This window comes from Pipistrellus kuhlii, unplaced genomic scaffold (genome assembly GCF_014108245.1).
Source record: "Pipistrellus kuhlii isolate mPipKuh1 unplaced genomic scaffold, mPipKuh1.p scaffold_m20_p_10, whole genome shotgun sequence".
Taxonomy (NCBI): domain Eukaryota; kingdom Metazoa; phylum Chordata; class Mammalia; order Chiroptera; family Vespertilionidae; genus Pipistrellus; species Pipistrellus kuhlii.
This window is the reverse complement of record NW_023425405.1, coordinates 13343886-13363818: the sequence shown is the minus strand read 5'-3', so window position 1 is coordinate 13363818 and position 19933 is coordinate 13343886. Positions and strand designations below refer to the sequence as shown.

General features: G+C 34.3%; 1 protein-coding gene across 8 annotated transcripts in view; it reads right to left on the bottom strand.

The window, feature by feature from the left end:
* MKLN1 (muskelin 1) overlaps positions 1–19933 on the bottom strand; it is a 303397-nt gene that overhangs the window by 84833 nt on the left and 198631 nt on the right. For 7 of the 8 annotated variants that reach the window (XM_045576813.1, XM_045576809.1, XM_036427159.2 and 4 more), the window contains 2 exons: positions 14899–15008; positions 11710–11902 (listed from right to left, as the gene is read on the bottom strand). In XM_045576813.1, coding sequence (XP_045432769.1) covers positions 11710–11902; positions 14899–15008 — 303 coding nt within the window. Of the gene's footprint in view, positions 1–11709; positions 11906–14898; positions 15009–19933 lie in introns of those variants that run through there. The other variant, XM_036427185.2, reaches the window with a different exon arrangement.

The window sequence follows — 19933 nt, the reverse complement described above, 5'->3', positions numbered from 1 at the left end:
ATTGAGTATCTACTGTGTGGAAGACACCACAAAGGTTTACTCATTTTCTACTTAAAATAAACCTATGCAATGGTCATTAATTATTGCAAAGATTAGAAAATCAAGGTTTAGAGAAGTTAAATAACATGCCAAATAACTCAAAAGAAAACAGTATAAAGCCCCATTCCAAGTCCAAAACCTTTTCAACTCTTCATAGATAGCATGTGAATATACATACACACATATATAACAGACTCACACACCTATAATAGACTAGTTTTTAAATTGAAATCTAACATGAAATGCTATTAATAATAGACATGGTAAAAAAAAAAAACACAAGACTTAGGGGGAAAAAACTCACCATGTCAGACCATTCTACTATGATATTAAACAAATTAAATATTATAAAAGAATAATAAAACTAATAATAAAACTAATATCACTTACATTTAAAGGAAAAAATGCAGTCTCTCTTTCTTAAGACACAGGCTACTGTAGCTAAAGTTTACTTTTTATGTTTTTTGATTCTTCTCTGGAACATTGGTTTGCCATTACTCCAGACTACTTACTAACAGAAACATTCTTGTTAGTTGGAAGTGTGCCATATCTATGGCTAATTTGTAAAGCTAGCTATTCTCCCAAAACAACAACAACGAAACACAACAAAATGAAACACCTCTTCTTCTGGAGAAATCATGGCTTCACATAAGACATGAAAGCAAATACAGCCCTGGCCTTGTGTGGCTCAGTTGACTGGAGCATTGTCCTGTGAGCTGAGTGGTCACACGTTTGGTTCCCAGTCAGGGCACATAGCCAGGTTACAGTTCAATCCCTGGCCAATCGGGAGGAGTATGGGAGGCACAGATCAATGCTTCTCTCTCTCTCTCTCTCTCTCTCTCTCTCTCTCTCTCTCTCTCTCTCTCTCTCTCTCTCTCTCTCTTCCCTTTCCCTTCCTCTCTCTCTAAAATCAATTGGGAGGAAAAATAAACAAATTATAGCCCTCTCACATCTCTTTATGTTACAAATATCCCACTCATTATTACCTTTCTGACATTTTCATTTTATAATATATCATCCAATCACTGCAAATAAAAAAATAATAAAAAGAATAGTACACCTTTCAGAGAAACATGATAAAGATGATTCTCATTTAAAAACACATTATTGCCTTTTCCCAGGGAAACTTGGTTACCAATAAATAGCCCAGACCAAATCTGGAGCAGCTTACATTTAGTCGCCATTTTACATTTGAAAAAAAGAATAATACAAATGTTTATTAAGGCTTTGGTAAATAGTAAATTTTGTTTCAAAACTATATGAGACATGCTAAAGAAACTTTATTTTTTAATAGAAAAAATTTGAGTTTGGGAAATCAAAGTCATAAAGTTGAGATTTTTTGAGGCAATCAAAAATGCTTCAAACATTAAAGCAGGGTAAAGATTTTTTTAAAAATACATTGCTTTCAGTACCTTGTTTTAATGTTCAAGAACTTCCTTTCAATATCTAAAAACAAATGAGAAGTTCACATGTCTATCCCAATAATATTACCATGTTCTCTATATTTCTAATTCTTGAAAGGCATTTTGTTTTGATATTCTATATAATTCAGCAAAAAAATTTAGGCTTTCTACTGAAACAATGACATTCTCATCTATAAAAATATGGCAACACCCATTACACTATTTTGAAAATCTCAAAAACAAGTGAAACAGTGAGGCGTTTAAATATGCCTGTGAACAATCTACATTTTAAAAATGCTATTTTTAAAGAGGAAGCCAGGCAGTTGCTAATATTTCTATATATCTATTTTTGATAAAATCTAAAGTAGGAAATCAGAAAAATAAAATTGTAAAAAATAAATGGAAATATAACTTTGCAGAAAGCACACTAAGACCTAGTTGCTAACAATTTTCAAACTATTTAAAGGCTCCAGTCCAAAACAACCTCATTTTCCCCTTATGGTTATTATAAACTAGAGGCCCTGTGCACAAATTCATGCACCAATGGGGTCCCTCGGCCCGGCCTGTGGGATCGGGCCAAAACCAGTACTCTGACATCCCCCAAGGGGTCCCAGATTGCGAGAGGGCACAGGCCAGGCCGAGGGACCCCACCAGTGCATAAGCAGGGCTGGGGAGGGATGCTGGAGGTTGACCAGCTGGGGAAGGATTGCAGGAGGGTTCCAGGGCATGTTTGGCTACAATAGTCCAGACCCCAGCAGCAAGCTATCTTACTGGTCTGAGCATCTGCCCCCTGGTGGTCAGTGTACATCATAATGAGTGGCTGAGCAGTCTTAGCATATTACACTTTGATTGGTTGAACAGATGACTGGACATTTAACATATTAGGCTTTTATTATATAGGATAAACACATTTCATATAGTACAAACTAAGCACAAGCTATTCTTGTCTCCAATAGTGTATACTATCTTAAAAAGTACATGACAAAAAATGAAAATTAGAAAAGAAGCTTTTACCAAAAGAAAAAAATAACCTCACCTAAGATCCCCCCCAAAAGAGCAGAGATTACAGTACTGCTGCCTGATTTCTCATCAAAACACAGATTACATTTTTTAAAATTAAAAATTCATTTATAGGTAAAATATGTACAGAACATAAGAACTTTTTTTATAATTCAAGAGTAATAATGGCTAGGTAAAAGATTTAAAAAATAATGTATTTCAGCAGTTTGTTCAAATTCTGAAGAAAAATATGCATTAAGGCATTTATGTACAATAATAATGGGGAAACTGAATCTGTAAATATTACTAGGATAGTAAAGCATAGTAGTAAAAAGTATGGATTCAAATCTTAGCTCTGCTACTTGCTATCTTATACTTTCTTAGAAAAATTACTTAATCATTCTTGTTTATTAAATGGGGATAATAACAATACTTACCCTAGGAAGTAGGTATGAGAATTAAACAAATTAATTTTTATATAGGGTTTCATACATTTAAAAAATTATTTTGACTGATTTTAGACAAAGAGGGAGGGAGGGATGGAGGGAGGGAGGAAGAGAGAGAGAGAAAGAGAGAGAGAGAGAGAGAAACACTGAGATGTTGTTCTATTTGTTTATGCATTCATTGGTTGTTTCTTCTATGTGCCCTGACAAGGACTCAAACCCTCAACCTTGGTGAACAGGGACAATACTCTAACCAACTGAGCTACACAGCCAGGACTTTATATAGAAGAGTAAATGGCACATTGTTACACCCTCAAATTCATGTTAGTTATTATAATTTTAATTATGTAATATTTGGAACTATAGTTGGCAGAAAACTAACAATCTTTTATGCACAAAATGAGAACTTCAACAAAAGGTTAAAGGAGTTAAGAGGAGAAGTGATTGGGGTACAGGAATAATAAAAGAAGCTATCTTGGAAGAGCTGGCCTTGAAGAATGAGTTAAGAGTGAATAGTGATATAAAGAGAAGTAATCAGGTAAGGGAATACGGCATAAACAAAGGCACAAAGACATGACTGGGCAGGAATATGGAAAGAAGCCATGTTTCCAAAAGCAGTCTGGCAGTCATGTGGGAGAAAAGAGATTTCGCATTTTGAGTACTGCTGAGAAGTAACAGTATCCTAAAGTGAAAAGCAAAAATCTTGCTATCCTAGAACACAACCCTAGCTACTGATGGCTAAGAAACTCATTTCATTTAAGATTAATAATACTAAAAAAAAAAAAAAAAAAAATCAACTCAAAAGCTATACAAAGACATAAAAAGGAAGAGGAAGAAAGAATTATTTTAAGTGGCAAATTAATCTGATTTAACAAAAAAATGAATATATTAGATGTAATAGATGAAAATCGTTAAATATTTTACCATGAATATAAAAAAGTTAAGCAATCCTCTCTATAAAGTACAAGCACAAATTAAAGATATAATCAGTTGAAAAGTAGAAATATAAATACTTAGAAAAGATATGATAAAGCAATAAGAGGAAATAAAATATGAATTGTTAGAGTTGAACAAAAAAAGAAAAAATTAAAACATCACAGAAATGAAGGCCAAGGTGTAAGACCATACTAATAACATAGTAATGGAAATGAGATTAAAGGATTTAGAGAAGCTTGAAGAATTCAGCATAAATGTGTTATTAAAAAGAACAAATGAGAAAATGAAAGAATAAACAAAGGCAACATACATTTAATTAAAAGGAAACAAAATACACAAAGCTAACAGTGCTGTCCCATTGAAGTTGCCCTGTTAATATAACTTGAAAATAATCTAAAACTAAAATAAAATTCTTAAAACAGCCATAGAAAAAAAATTTAAACTCAAAGGAACAAGAGTTGACAATTATATTATACTCTTGATAGCAACAATAACTGGTTAACAGCAGAATAATTTTCCAAAAGGTATTTGAAGAAGATAACTGTTAACCTAAATTCCATATTCAGCAAATATATTCTTCAAGAAAAGAGATTAAAATTGTTGAGCAAAGGAAAACTGCAGAGTTAATCTGCATTAGGAGAAATTGTAAAGGAAGTGCTTTTAAGGCAGAAGGAAGATAATCCTACTTTTAAGATCAGCAATGCAAATAGTAATGAAGAAAAAAAAATTAGTAAATATCTGGCTAAAATTAATGAACATTGGCTAAAGAGAACAGTACTATTTTATAGAGTCTTTGAATCCAATTTCAAAATAAAGGACAATAGCATGAGTTGGAAGGTGTGTAGATGAGAGTTGAAAGTCTATACTAATAATAGAGTAATGGTTGAAAGGGAAGAAGGAAAAGGAAATGATGAATTTTGTTAAGTATGTATACTTGTCATAATTTCTAGATTAATCATAAATAAAATATACATAGAGTGCATTACTTCCAAATGAATAAAAATGAAAAGATTAAAAAGTAAAAACAAGAGACAACAACCAAAAAGAAGAAAAGATGTGACAAAGAATACAAAGTGGTAGATTTAAATATACATATTTATCAGTCATTCAAACATGTAAACAAATAGTTAAATCTAAAAAAGGCATTTTTGCCCTAGCCAGTTTGGCTCTGTGGACAGAGCATCAACCTGTGGACCAAAGGGTCCCAGGTTCAATTCCAGTCAAGGGCACATACCTTGCTTGCAGGCTCCTTCCTGGCCCGGGCCCTGGTCAGAGATTGTGCAGGAGGCAACCAATCCATATATTTCTCTTACATCAACGTTTCTCTCTGTCTTTCCCTCTCTCTTCTACTTTCCCTAAAAAAAAAAAATCAATGGAAAAATATCCTTGGGTGAGGATTAACAAAAGAAAAAAAAAAAAAAAGAAGGCAGATTATAAGAAATCTAACTAAATTTCAAGGACATACTTCTTTAAAAAAAGGATATAGAAGGGTTGAAAAGAAAAGATGGAAAAAGATTGGCTATGCAAACACTTAGCAAAAGAAAGCAGATTATAATGTAAGACAAGTTATACCTCAAAACATTACTAAAGATAAAAACACACTTCATAACAATAAAAGATTTACTACTTCAAAATAAAATAATGTATAATTTATGTGTATAGAAACATGGCTTCAAAATATATAAAGCAAAAAAGTTGACAGAACTATAAGAGGATAGACAATTCCATAATCATAGGGGGAAGTATTAATATATTTTTCTTAGTAATTGTGAAAATCAAAAAAATCAATTTTGGTAAAGATTTATGCAATATGATTAGTAAACTGAACCAAACAGGTATATAGAACTGTGCCCCAACAACTAAAGAACTCACATTCTGTCCAAGTATAAATATATATATAAAAATTGAACAAAGTGGGCCATATAGTAAGTCTCATAAAATTTCAAAGGACTAAAATTGTACAGGACATGTACTCTGACCACTATTCACTCATGCTATAAGTCAGTAACAAATAAAATCTTTATGTATTTGAAAACTGAAAACTATATTTCTATAACTATGGCACACAAAACAACCATATTATTTCATAATGAAATTACTGAACTGGAAAAAAATAAACTTCATAGCACAAATGAAAAATAAGTAGAGGTGTTGGCAGCAAAACATCATCAGGTGTTAGACCTGTGTTTGTGCTCTGGCTAAGAAAGAATTCAAAACCAAGACCCAAACTATGAGAAAGTTTATAGAAGTAAAAGAAGTGAGCCATAGAGAAAAAAAAAGAAAAAGAAAAAGAAAAAAAAGGGCACAGAAAACAAGTAACAAAGGCAAAAGAAGGGTCCTTGGGGCTTAGAAGAAATCAAGAGGCAAGGGAAACCTGCCTGGAGGAAAGGAATGCAGGAAGGCAGAGGCACATTCCACAGAGAGCTGCACTGGGTCCTCCACCTTGAGGGAATTTATCTGGAGGTCTCAAGGGAGGATTCCAACAGCAAAAATTATATGACAAAGTTAATATCTAGGGTTTAACATTAGAAAATCAATCACTATGATTTCCCATATTAATAGAATAAAGCTGGGAAAAATCATATCACCAAGGATAAAGAAAAAAGTGATGGGGGTGACATGCGTGGGTCGGGGTGAGGGGATGAGGGCAAATAAAGAAATTTAAACAACAAAAATATAACCCACAAAAAAAAGTGATAAAATTCACTATTTATAACATAAACTCTTAGCAATCTAGGAATCTGATACAGATCAAAAACCATTTTAATTATGGAATATTGGAAGCATTTCTTTTGAGATGATGAACAAACTACACAAGTATCTCCACTATCATTATGTCACCTCACCCTTGCACTAAGTAACCTGCCCAAAAGACTAAACACAAGGGGGGTAAGGGGGGGAAGCATTAAGGATTGGAAAGAAAAGTGAGTCATTATGCTTAAGTATCTTCAACTGAACAAAAATAAAACATAGCATAATAAAATTTGTGACTTAGAACTAAGACAATGAATGCCTAAAGGGAAACTCTTGACATCAAATGTCTACATTAGAAAAGAAGGATCTCAAGTTAATGGCCTCTGCTTTCATTTTATGAAAATAGAAAAGAACAAATGAAAACAAAAGCATATAGAAGGAAATAAATAAAAACAAAATAAATCAATGAAATAGAAAAATATATACAGAGACGGGAAAAGACAAAGGAAAACCAAGAAATTTTTTCTTAAAATAAAGAAAGAGCTCTCTAGCCAGATTGCTAAGGGGAAAAAAAGACAAAAATTACCAATATCAAAAATAAGAGATGACATAAAGATATGAAGAGGATAATAAAATATTATGAACAACCTTATACCAATAAATTCACCAACTTCGATGAAATGACATATTCCTCAAATACACAAACTACCAATACACAAACTACTCACTCAAGAATAAATACAGAATATAAATATTCCTAGAGCTATTGATAAAACTAAATTTGCCGTTAAGAACCTTGCCACAAAGATAACTCTAACAAGATTTGAGATCTCATTTAAAAAATGTTTAAGGAGGGAAATGGGCCTATCATATAATTAATAACCACTGCATAAACCAAGGGGTGAGAAGGGACAGATTACAGAGAGGAAAAAGAAGAAGAGGAGGGAAAGAGGGGAGTAAGAAGGGAGAAATGAAGGAGGTAAAAGGGGAGGAAGGAAAGGAGACCAAGACCTCAAGTTGAAACTTAAGGAAATTCAGACTAGTGAGCTTGTTGGAGTGCTATTTATACAACTTTAATCTACCCTTTTCACACAAGTAAACTTTCATTTCAAAAAGAATAAGATAAATACTGCAAAAAGAGGTTTTCTTTGATAATTTCCTGTTCCTAGGTGATTACTTTTGCCCATCATCACTGGATTATTCCTTTTGCCCCTGGCATTGTCAGAGAGAAAGTGGTAATGATTGGTTCAGGAATCACTCTTAATATAAAGATATTTCTAGGCAAATAAAAAGCTAATTAGAGACACTTTCTTAAAATATAGATAATACTTGAAGAATGTAATAATATACCCCCACACACACGTGATACCTTAATCAATAAATTTTTATTTATCAAGTATTTCCCCCCCCCCCCCCCATTATGCTTGACAAAAGATACTTTTGATTCTCTATTTAGTAAGAAGGAACTTCTTGTCCTTTTCTGCTATGTTTTTAGTGGAACAGAAGCCAAAAAACTCTGCAATGTTTAGTTCCTTATTTGTCCAACAAATTATCATCAGTGAAGTCAGCAGCAAACTGAACAACCCTGGAAAGAATGTTTATTAACTAAACACTGTTGCAAGCCAGTTGAGGAGTACAAAAAATATGACTTGGCTCTAGTCTCAAGAATAGTTACTACCAATTTAACTTGGTTCCTTCCTAGAGCAGGAAAGATAAGTCTACATAGTATCAGAGTTGTACATGATTTTAAGAAAGTCTCTTATGTGTATATAACTAAACAGACAGTTTTAAAATATAACTGCTTTTAGCTTAAGAATTATAGAAAGTTGTTCAGAAATTTTTGTTGCTATTATTGTTGTTTACTTTACCTTAACAAAATATTACATGACAAAGATTTGAAATAAAAAAACCTCATAAAATTACTTGTATCTTTCTTATTCTGTAAGTTTAAAAAATATATAGAATTCATTCTCTAAAATGGCACATATGCATACAGATATACTTTCACTAGTGGCAGTTTAATGGTCTGAGAAGGATTATCATATATACTCTATTTGTTTATATTCCAAAGTATATTCTATTTCATACATAATAATTTATTTATTTTTTAAAATATATTTTATTGATATTTTACAGAGAGGAAACATTAATGAGAAACATCAATGAGCTGCCTCTTGCACACCCTCTACTGGGGATGTGCCTGCAACCAAGGTACATGCTCTTTACCAGAATCAAACCTGGGACCCTTCAGTCCACAGGCTGACGCTCTACCCATTGGGCCAAACCAGTTCATTACCAATTAAATAAGCGGTAACAATGTACGAGGCTGAGAGGCAGGTTTATTGTTGTAACTCAATGGAGCTAGAAGCACCTCAATTTAAGTTAACTTTAAATTTATAAAGAAGGCAGTACTGGTTCTGTTTTCTTCTGTTGTAAAATGCTACCAATATCAGATGAGTATCTAATAATACTAGATAATAACAGTAATAAGATTAAAACATATAAAAAGATTGAGAAAGTCTTTGATTCTTTATTTCTTTCTATAAAAGATTCACCAACTTTTATTCCACAAGTTTTTTGTTTTTTTTAAATATATTTTATTGATTTTTTTACAGATAGGAAGAGATAGATAGAGAGCTAGAAACGTCGATGAGAGAGAAACATCGACCAGCTGCCTCTTGCACACCCCCTACGGGGGATGTGCCCACAACCAATGTAGATGCCCTTGACCGGAATCGAACCCGGGACCTTTCAGTCCGCAGACTGATGCTCTACCACTGAGCCAAACCGGTTTTGGCTTATTCCACAAGTTTTATATTGAACATTAAGCAGCTTTTACTCACAATGGTTTTGACACCAAATGTATGGGGCTTTTCCTTATAGCAACCATTTCTCTAATTCTAACACCAACCAGATATCCAACAATTCAATTTAATGCTGACATTATCTCTCTGGGGTTAAGCATCAGATTCCACAAGTTAAATGGCTCAGTCCCACAAGATGATCCCCACTTCAGATGCCAAGCACAAGTCCCAGAAGTCACAAATCAAGGCTTTCCACAACTCTCCTCAAAGTTCAATAACTCAGTGTGATCACATAATTCAGAAAAGTGATTTACTTATCCAATATAATAAAAGCCTAATATGCTAAGTGTCTGGTCATCTAGTTGGCCATTCAAACAATCAAAACATAATATGTTAATGATATGCTAAGGGCATTCAACTGCTCACTATGATGTGCACTGACCACCCGGGGGAAGACACTCTGACCAGAAGTTTAGCTTGCTGCTGGGGTCTGGCCTATCAGGACTGAACAAGAGGGCCGGACATGCCCTGGAGCCCTCCTGTGATCCCTTCTCGGCTGGCCAACCTCCCACATCCTCCCTGGCCCTAATTGTGTACTTGGGGGAGCGGGGGAGTCCCCTGGCCTGGCCTGTGCCCTCTCGCAATCCGGAACCTCTCAGGAAATGTTGGAGAGCCAGTTTCAACCCAATCCTGCAGGCCAGGCCGAGGGGCTCACTGGTGCACAAATTCATGCACCGGGCCTCTAGTCATTACAACTCAAGATAGCCAAATGGAAGAAAGGCATAGGGCAAGTGTGTGAGTATAGCTTCCATGCCCTCCCTAGGCATACTTTCTCCCAGCACTTTGATGTATCCACCAAACTGAAAGCTCTTTGAACCAAGTTGTTTAGGGCCTTTTTTGTTGAGGTTTCACTCACTGGCTGTTGGTGACTAAACTCGATCTCTGACCCCTCTACCCTCATTAGAGGTGGTGAGGTAGGTGCTACTGAAATTTCCAGCCTCTGATCACATGTTTTGGTCTTTCTGGAAATCTGAAGCTATCTAGGAACCCAGCCACCAGTCATCTCAGCAAGCAAGACACTCTTATCCCTCACATATTCCAAGGGTTATAGAAGCTTGGGCCAGGAACTGGACAAAAACCAAATTCATACATACATATATATTTTATTATACCAGCAGCAACTATTCTGTTGTCACCATGGAAGTCACTGTGGGAAACTGTTTCAAAGGAGGCCATTGTTAAAGCAGAGATTTTCAAATGGTGTGCAATTTTTAAAACATAAAATACCTTTTTTTTTTTTTTTTAATTGGTTTCAGAGAGAAGGAAGAGGGAGAGAAAGATAGAAACATCGACGATGAGAGAGAATCATTGACTAGCTGCCTCCTGCATGTCCCATACTGGGGATCAAGCTCACAACACTGGAATGTGCCTTGACGGGGAACTGAACTGTGACCTTCTAGTCTAGTTCATAGGTCGATGCTTAACCACTGAGCAATGCCAGCCAGGCACAATACCTGACTATTTCATCTAGGGCACTAACCTCTTTTCTCTTAGATTGTCAAATAAAAAAATGACAGCTGTCAACACAGCAATGGCTACTCAATGTGAATAAATCAAAATTACATCTTTTCTTTTGTCAGACATGCAAAACATATTTTGGAGTGCTGCAGAATTTTAATAATCAGTTTATATGTGCCATGAGATGAAAAAGACTGAAAACCACTGCTATAAAACAACAACAGAGATCCTCTGTAAAATAACAAAATTTATCAGACCTTAAATATTCAAATGGATGTCATCTTACAACATAGTTACCTTGTGAGATTACATTATGTTCTAATATTCACATTTCTTTCTAAACCCAAGAATATCATCAATTATGTAAGCATTCACACCACACAGAAGATGTTTCCATTATAAATTTCCCTCATTCATTATAAACTTTTATTAATAACATTTTTGCTTATCCAACCATCTTCTTCCTCAAATTACACTTTAAATAATGACAATTTGCTATCAACAAAAATGACATAAATAAATAGGCTACTACTACTGAGAATAACATTAGAAGCCTTTTCCACATGGTTTAGTGCTAGTCAATGTTATCATTCATTCATAAGTGCATGATTTCCCAAGAAGACAACTTAGATTTAACTATGTGATGCAATGTGCTTCTTTTTTGTTTTTCAAGTCTCATTATAATATATACCTATTTTAATAAAAGAGATCCCTAACCAAGGATGTAACAATCTTTACAGAGTAAAAAACAAACAATAAAAACACACAAGAAAAAAGGAAATAACTCACATAAGCGTACATTCTTTTTTAAAGTTTCTTGAAAATATTTGAAATCACACTAATAACCAACTAAGTTTAATGTCTATAACATACCATTTACAGCTTTTTCAATCAGCTCTTCACAAGCATCAAAATCACCCTTCAACACCAGTTTATCATGCAGATCTGTTAACATAGGATGTTCCAGGGCAATCTTGGTTTTCTTTTGTAGTGATTCAAAGGCTTCTGTATAATTGTGTTGTCTAAAGTGTTTTAAGCAAAGACGAATGGCTTCCTGTTCACGGTACTACTGGAACACAAGAGAAAATATGAAAAGAAGAGATTTGCTTAGTTATTACTATAGGAATAGTAAGTGACAACTAACCAACTTAATGTGAGCATTTATTATGTGCTAAACCTATTCCTTATATCGTTATTTTCACTTTTAAATGGCAAAACCGATGCATAGTCAATTATAATAACCTGTTAAAGGTCACAAAGTATGTAACAGAAAGATATGAATGAGATAAAGATATATAGATATAGCTTTCATGAAAGTGAAAGATATAAAGAGATGAAACCAGACCTAATTCTAGAGCTTCAATTTTCTTTTCTTTTTTTCTTTTTTTTTTAAATATATTTTATTGATTTTTTACAGAGAGGAGGAGAGAGGGACAGAGAGCTAGAAACGTCGATGAGAGAGAAACATCGACCAGCTGCCTCTTGCACACCCCCTATCGGGGATGTGCCCGCAACCAAGGCACATGCCCTTGACCGGAATCGAACCTGGGACCTTTCAGTCCGCAGACCGACGCTCTACCGCTGAGCCAAACCGGTTTGGCCAAGAGCTTGAATTTTCAAGAAAAGCAGGAAAACTATTTATGAAAACCCACTTAAGATTGTAAAAATTATAACTTCATGGCTTTTACTAATCAGATTATAATGTTGGTTCTACTCCACTAGAAACCATTAAATAATATACATAAATGATATTGTGCTTTTAATTCTTGGTTCTTGGTATTACTACTTGAATGATAAATATTCATGGATTTTAAATTCACAAACAGGTTTTATGACTCAAAATCATGAGAAAGAAACTACTTAAATTGTATATTTTTTTCTAACCCTCAACTACTTCATCTATTTAACAGCAATAAGTAAAAGTCTTAATAAACTAGAATCCCAAAATAGAAATGTTTAATTTACTAAATCTTTCCTGTAATAGGATGAATGTCAAAAATACAAGTTCATATAAAAAAATTTTAAAGATAAAAAGTTCAAGAATACACTTTGAGATTTCCAAATTTTCTAAATAAGAATGAACAAAACTAATGACACAGAAGCAATGCATGATAATCAAACAAAAATATGATTTACTTGTAATATCTTTTAATAAATCAGGAAAATAAGATGCTGCCTTTTAGGAAGCTTCACAAGAAAAAAAAAAGGTTGCCTGATTTTTTTATTAATAAAAGGTTATTGAAAATACTTTCTTAAGCACTATAGTTAATGAAGATACTCCCTCATCAAATAATAAAAGAATGATTCTGTACTCAAACTAGTTTTACATTATTAGTTTTTTACCGTTGGCCTGTAAATAAAGATTTATCATAACTATCCAGAACCATATTAAACAGTAATACCTTTTTATTGTGTTCACCTGAGAAGTCTGAATCATCCCCATTGAAATTTTCTATCAGGTGGCATATAGATACATTGTAGAAAATTTATGAAATAATAGAATTTTAATGCTTCAATACAGGATTGAATTGCAGAGGATAGACTTTTAATTTTAATTTCTAGAGGTTCAGAGTAAATATACAGAACTTGAAAAGTGAATGTGGTTGAACAATTTAAGTTCACAAATATAATCTTCCCAAATTTACAACTTCCTGAAATATCAAAAGTTCATGTGAATATATTAAAGAAAGCACACATTCATATTTAGGCTAAAGGGAAAATTCAACTATCAGAGGATCTAAATCTTTTTTACTTAAAGTAGCACCTTTCAAAGACTTACTACCTATTATGTGAATTACACTGTAAAAGTGTTTTTTAACATTTAAAAATATCATCTTCACCTCGAAAGAATTTACAATATTGAGATCCAAAAATATACGCAAAATACAGAAAAGTCAGCATCTATTTTAAAAGGCAAAATATTTATGCAGTCTGAAGAGAAACCAGAGCATCAGCATCTATTTTAAATTGAATGTAATCAAATGCCAAAAATAAATTAGTCAAAAGTTTCTCAATTAAACTGACCAAAAAAGCTGAAATTCCATGCAAAAATATTATATTGTTTCCCAATCTCCTATGAGTAAATCAGTTTACTCACAAATAAAAATCTCAGGAATTAGTGAGTAGATTGACAAGAAAGAGGCCTCCCCTCAAATTAGCCAAGAGTCAAATAAATATACATTAAAAACAAAAATGAAGCATGAAAGATGTTTAAAAAAACAAAAAACAAAACAGAGCGCCTAGTTCTCAATAATTTAAACTCACATTTCTCAGTCTGTATCTATATAAAGTGACTTATGAATAAAATCGTTAAATATGCCCAGCCAGCGTAGCTCAGTGGTTGAGCATCAACCTATGAACCATGAGGTCACAACTCAATTCCCAGTGGGGGTATGCAGGAGGCAGTTGATCAATGATTGCCTCTCATCATTGGTGTTTCTAGCTCTCTCTCTCCCCCTTCTTTCCTCTCTAAAATCAATAACAATATGTTTTTTTTTAAACTGTAAATTTAATTTTTCTTTTTCCTATAAACACAAGATCATAATATTTATAGAAACAGTTTCAAATTCTTTAAAAGGAAAAGCAAAAATTCTTATAAAGGAATTTTTCATAGGAATGAAGGCATATATGATAGAAGCAATTAAGAACCAAAACTACCCCACTAAAAACTGTGTTTAATTATTTCAATCAACATAGGTTAAAAACAAAATGGTCAGATTATAATAATAATAAAATGGCAGATTCTGGGGCCAGAATGCTGGAGTCTATATGCTGGCTTAACCACTTTATAACTATGCCATTTTAGGCAAAATACTTAACCTCTCAGTGTTCCATTTCATCATCTGTAAAATATAAATAATAACTAGACTTATCTCATAGAGTGGTAATGATTTAATAAGTAATAAAGACTGCTTAGAAGCTGAGAGACTATAAATGAGCAATACAATTAGTTTGATTAATCATAATAATTATCATTATTCTCAATGAAGACAAGAGAGTAACATAATTCTCTCTTTACAGGCATTAGAAACATGATATAAGGATTTTGAAATACAGTCCTACCTTGCTATACCAGTTGAGACAAGGTTGTACTACATCAGGATCATCAATGCCACTAAGTTCAACATACCAGATGCTAAAGTTAAAGCTGGGTCCCCAGGATAAGAGTGGAACTTTGAGGAGGAAAGAAAAAAAAGGAATAAAGAAAAAAAAAAAAATTAACATAGTTCAAATAAAACTTTAGCAAAGTAAAATCACTATTCAAGCCTATTAGGAGTCATTCAACAATTTTCTCTCAACACTTTCTATGTACCTAACACTGCACTATTTAAGTGCTGGGGCTACAAGAGGAAAATGAAACGTGATTGCTATCATGAGGTTTCTTTAATTATAAAAATACTGAAGGCCCTCTAGTATGCATGTACAATAAGATCTTTGGTTAATCACTTCCCATCTCTCCCCCGCACACTCTGAGATTCATCAGTCTGTTCTGTTTCCATGCCTGTGGTTTCCGCTTCTGTGTTGAGCGTTTGCACCCTGGTGGTCAGTGCGCATCATAGCTTTCAATCAGCCAGTTGGTCGGCTAGTCACTTAGGCTTTTATATATATATATATATATATATTAATAAAGTCCCGGGTCACTTGGCCTAGCCTGCAGGGATAGGGCCAAAACTGGCTCTCCGACATCCCCTGAGGGGCCCAGGGTTGCGAGAGAGAAGTTCTCAGGGGATGCACCCCAAAATCAAGCTCCTTCCTCTCTGGTTCCAGGTGCAACACTCAAGAACTGCAGCTTGGCAGCTCCTGCATTGAGCATCTGCCCCCTAGTGGTCAGTTTGCATCATAGCTACTAGTTGGATGGTCAAACAGTCAGTGGTCAGCCAGTCACTTAGGATTTTATATATATATATATATATATATATATATATATATATATATATATAGAGAGAGAGAGAGAGAGAGAGAGAGAGAGAGAGAGAGAGAGAGAGAGAGAGAGAGATAGTAAGATAAAGTCAAAGTGGTCATTTATGTATCCCAAAAAAACAGGATCAGGGTTAGATGATTTAGGCAAATTCTACCAAACCCATAAGAAACAAATAATTGTGATGTAATTTAAATGATATCAGAAAGAGAATGAAAGTTCAATTTCTTGTCAAAGTGGCACAATCCTGAAAACAAATCCAGAAGAAATAAAATTTAAGGCCAATCTCAACTATGAAGACATATTAAAATTTTTTTTTTTAAGTTGCAAAAAATACTACCAGGTTTTCACTGTAACCATTGTAGAGTTCATTCTATGAATAAAAAGATGGTTAAGTAATAGGAGCTATCTATATATACAAAAGCCTAAGTGACTATTACAACCAAATGACCAGTCAACCAGTCTCTATGACATACACTGACCACCAGGGGCAGATGCTCAACACAGTAGCTGCCCCCGTGGTCAGTGCACTCCCACAGCCAACGTCTCCCAGCGCCTTCTCCCAGCCAGCTGGCCCCCATCGGCTCCTGGTGCTAAACCATTTGTAGAGACCCGCTTCTGGATCGGGGTTTTGTACATAGCAGAGCAGCTCCCTTGCTGTGATCTATTGAAAGTCAGACCTCAACACAAGGGTTTGTCAGCAGTGAGGGAAGAAGGTGGGTAAGGCAGGGAACCACACAGTGGTTGGGCGCCATCGGACCATCGCTTTCTCTCCCAATCCTGTTGGGGCCTTCAGGCCCTGGGCTGAGATGGGTAACTGGGGTTGGGTGGTGGTGGATGCGGCCCCTTTCCCAGGGGGCTGTGGACCAGCTCCATCCTCAGGGGCAAGCCCTTGTGGTCCCTCCTTTCACTCCCCTCCCCAGTGCATGATTCATGCACTGGGCATCTAGTATTCAAATAATTCACAATGTTGACAAAGTAAGAAAGAAACAAATTTGTTACCTCAAATGGTGCCACAGTAAACTAATAAAATATATTTCTAGTCACTAACAAAAACATCATAAATAGAAGGCAAAATCAAACTTCCTTATCTAGGTTATTTTTTTTAAGTATAAAAACCCTTAAAGATGAAACCTAATGGAGAAACTTTAAGTATTGCTATTCAACTCAGCAACAAGACAAAGAGGCACAATATCTCTACTATTCAATACTATATGGGAGATCTTTGCCAGTGCAATAAGGGGAAAAATGCAAAAAAAAAAAAAAAAAAAAAAACACTATCATTTACAGATGATATAGCTATCTACCTAAAATAATATTAAGTTTGTATGCAAACATATGAAAATCAACTTTCCCTACACCTATAATAACCCACTAGAAAATATAATAAAAATGTCCCCTTTATAAAGCAAACATAGCATAAAATATCTCAGAACAAACTTTAAAATATACGAGAGCTATTTAAAAAAAAACCACATAAAATCTTAATTAAAAATTGAATAAAAAGACAGACATACTATATTCCTAGATGGGAAAATGCAAATATTTGTAAACATGTCAATTCTTGTCAAATTAATTGTAAATTTAATGTAATTGCAATAAAAATCCCAATGGTACATATCCATTTTTCTTTGACATGTGACTGAAAAAGCTAATCTGAAAGTAAGGCAAAAATACCATAAATAATAAAAATAATAATAAACTAAAATAATGCAGTAACTATAAGTTTGTTTGTTTTTTAGTAACTATAAGTTTGATATTAGTGAGGGAAACGAAGGTAAATCATTAGAAAAGAGTGTATCAAAAAAATCTCCTAAGTATTTAGAGGAATTTAAAATAGGATAATTACTAATGACAGAACAGAGTAGAAGTTTTTAACCTGTTAACCGGGGAGTTCCCTTTTTAATTACACAACGTACAACGGGCGCATAGTCTTTCACTAGGACATGTCAGTATGTCACGCCCAGCGGACGTAATTTTATATTATTATTTTTTTATTTATACTTAATTAAAATAAATGAAATATATATATTTTTTCATTTATTTATATATAAAGCACAAAGGAAAATACAAAATTACAAACAAATAGAAAAGAATACCAACCAAAAAATGGAAACATCGAATTAAAAAATTATAAATTTTACAAACAATTATAAAGATTACAAAAAATATATACCGTCCCTCTCAGGGCGCAACATATATTTCAAGGACATATTCATATGTCCTACCCGTACCCGATAGTGTTTATGTTTGATGTATTTATAGGTCCCGCTCGGTTAACAGGTTAATACGTGATTCACAGGCTCCTGGAAATCCCAATAATAATTTCAGGAGAATCCATGGTGCTGAAACTATCTTATATAATAAAAGGCTAATATGCAAATCGACCGAATGGCAGAATGACTGGTCGCTATTTTGCACACTGATCATGAGGGGGCAGAAGCTGCCCCCTAGTGGTCGGTGCACTCCCACTGAGGGCAGGCTGCTCAGCCAAAAGCCTGTGGAGTAGACCTAAGCCAGCAATCGAACATTCCCTGAGGGCTCCCGGACTGCAAGAGGGCACAGGCCGGGCTGAGGGGAGCCCCCCTCCTGAGTGCACGAATTTTGTGCACGAGGCCTCTAGTTTTTATAAGACTAGGACTTTTGTGTGCATGCGTATTGACATTTGCACTCATGGTTCAAAAGCAATGATAACTAAGACTGCCGCCACCATGGAAAGTAATGGAATGAAAGTGCATAGAATTCCTTAATATGATATACATTGTACTGTATTCCTCATCATCACACACTTTCAGATAAAACATAAAAGCCAATTCATTTAAGAATGTCCCTGATGCAATATAAAGTAATTTTAATAATACCTATAATAAGTACACAACATTTAATATGTTGTGTGACATAATGGGAACTACATACAAAGTACTTTGCTGTGTACCAAAGTATGAAGTTTACTGCAAGGAAAAGAACCTGTACAGTTGAAAGTTGTGAGCTAAAACAGCTATTTGTCCTGCTGTTCCCTGACCCCCAGGACTACTATTTCTTGATTCACCATCTATGATTTATTTAGATTTAGTATATGCCAGATAGTTACCTGTCATTTCAAAGAAAATAACTGGCAGTACTTGTTGCCAAGTTTAAAAATTAGAATTTTGGAAAATTGGTATACACCACTGTGATCTTAACTACTTTCCAATACTTACAACTTTTCTGATGAGACTGGTGGTGATATTACTGAGTGTGAAATTTTTTAAATTATACATGAAATGTTTTAACATTTATAAGATCTGCATAACTCAGTAAATCATGTTTTCAAGATGACCAATGAATGATGTTACAAAACCATGCATGGATAAAAAGTTAATTCAAAGTGCAAGACGGGCCAGAAGATTTTAATTAACACTGATAGGGTTCAAACTGAATAATGAGACTATCTTTAAGAAACTAACACTTATCAAATTTAATTAAGTATCTAAACAGAAAGTCCACTATATCAGCATTGAAGGAACTAATTTCCAAGTCCATTACTCTTTCTTTCTTTTTTTTTTTTTGTTAGCAATATCCAAACTCAATAAGCCCTGGCTGGCGTTGTTCAGTGGTTAGAGCATCAGCCTGTGCACCAAAAGGTCTCAGGTTCAATTCCCAGTCAAGGGCACCTACCTGGGTTTCGGGTTTGCTCCCTGGCCCAGACAGGGAGCATGTGTGCAGCAGGCAACCAATCAATGTGTCTCTCTCATATCGATGTTTCTCTCTCTCCTTCCCTACCTTTCCCACCACCCCTCTTTCCCTCCCTCCCTTCTCTCCTACTCTGAAAAGCTATGGAAAAAATATCCAACAAAGACTCAATGAGCTAAGATGTATTAGATGCCAAAAGAAGCTGTGTTAGTGAAGACAGACACAGTCAATAGCAACCAGTCATTAGGTTATATGACAAACTCCTGGGACATTGAATATGGCTTTCAGTTTATATATGCAAACACAAATTTAAAGATGTTTTATTAAATTATTGTTTTGGTAATTTCTTTATGTGGCAGTACCACTTAAAAAGCTTATCTACTACATCACAGTAATAACCATCAACTACTATAATAATCAGAATAAAATAGAATTCTAAACCCAAGGCCCCAACAAGATAGTCTGCAAGTTTAAACAGACATCTAATATTAGTAAGAGATCTGTGTC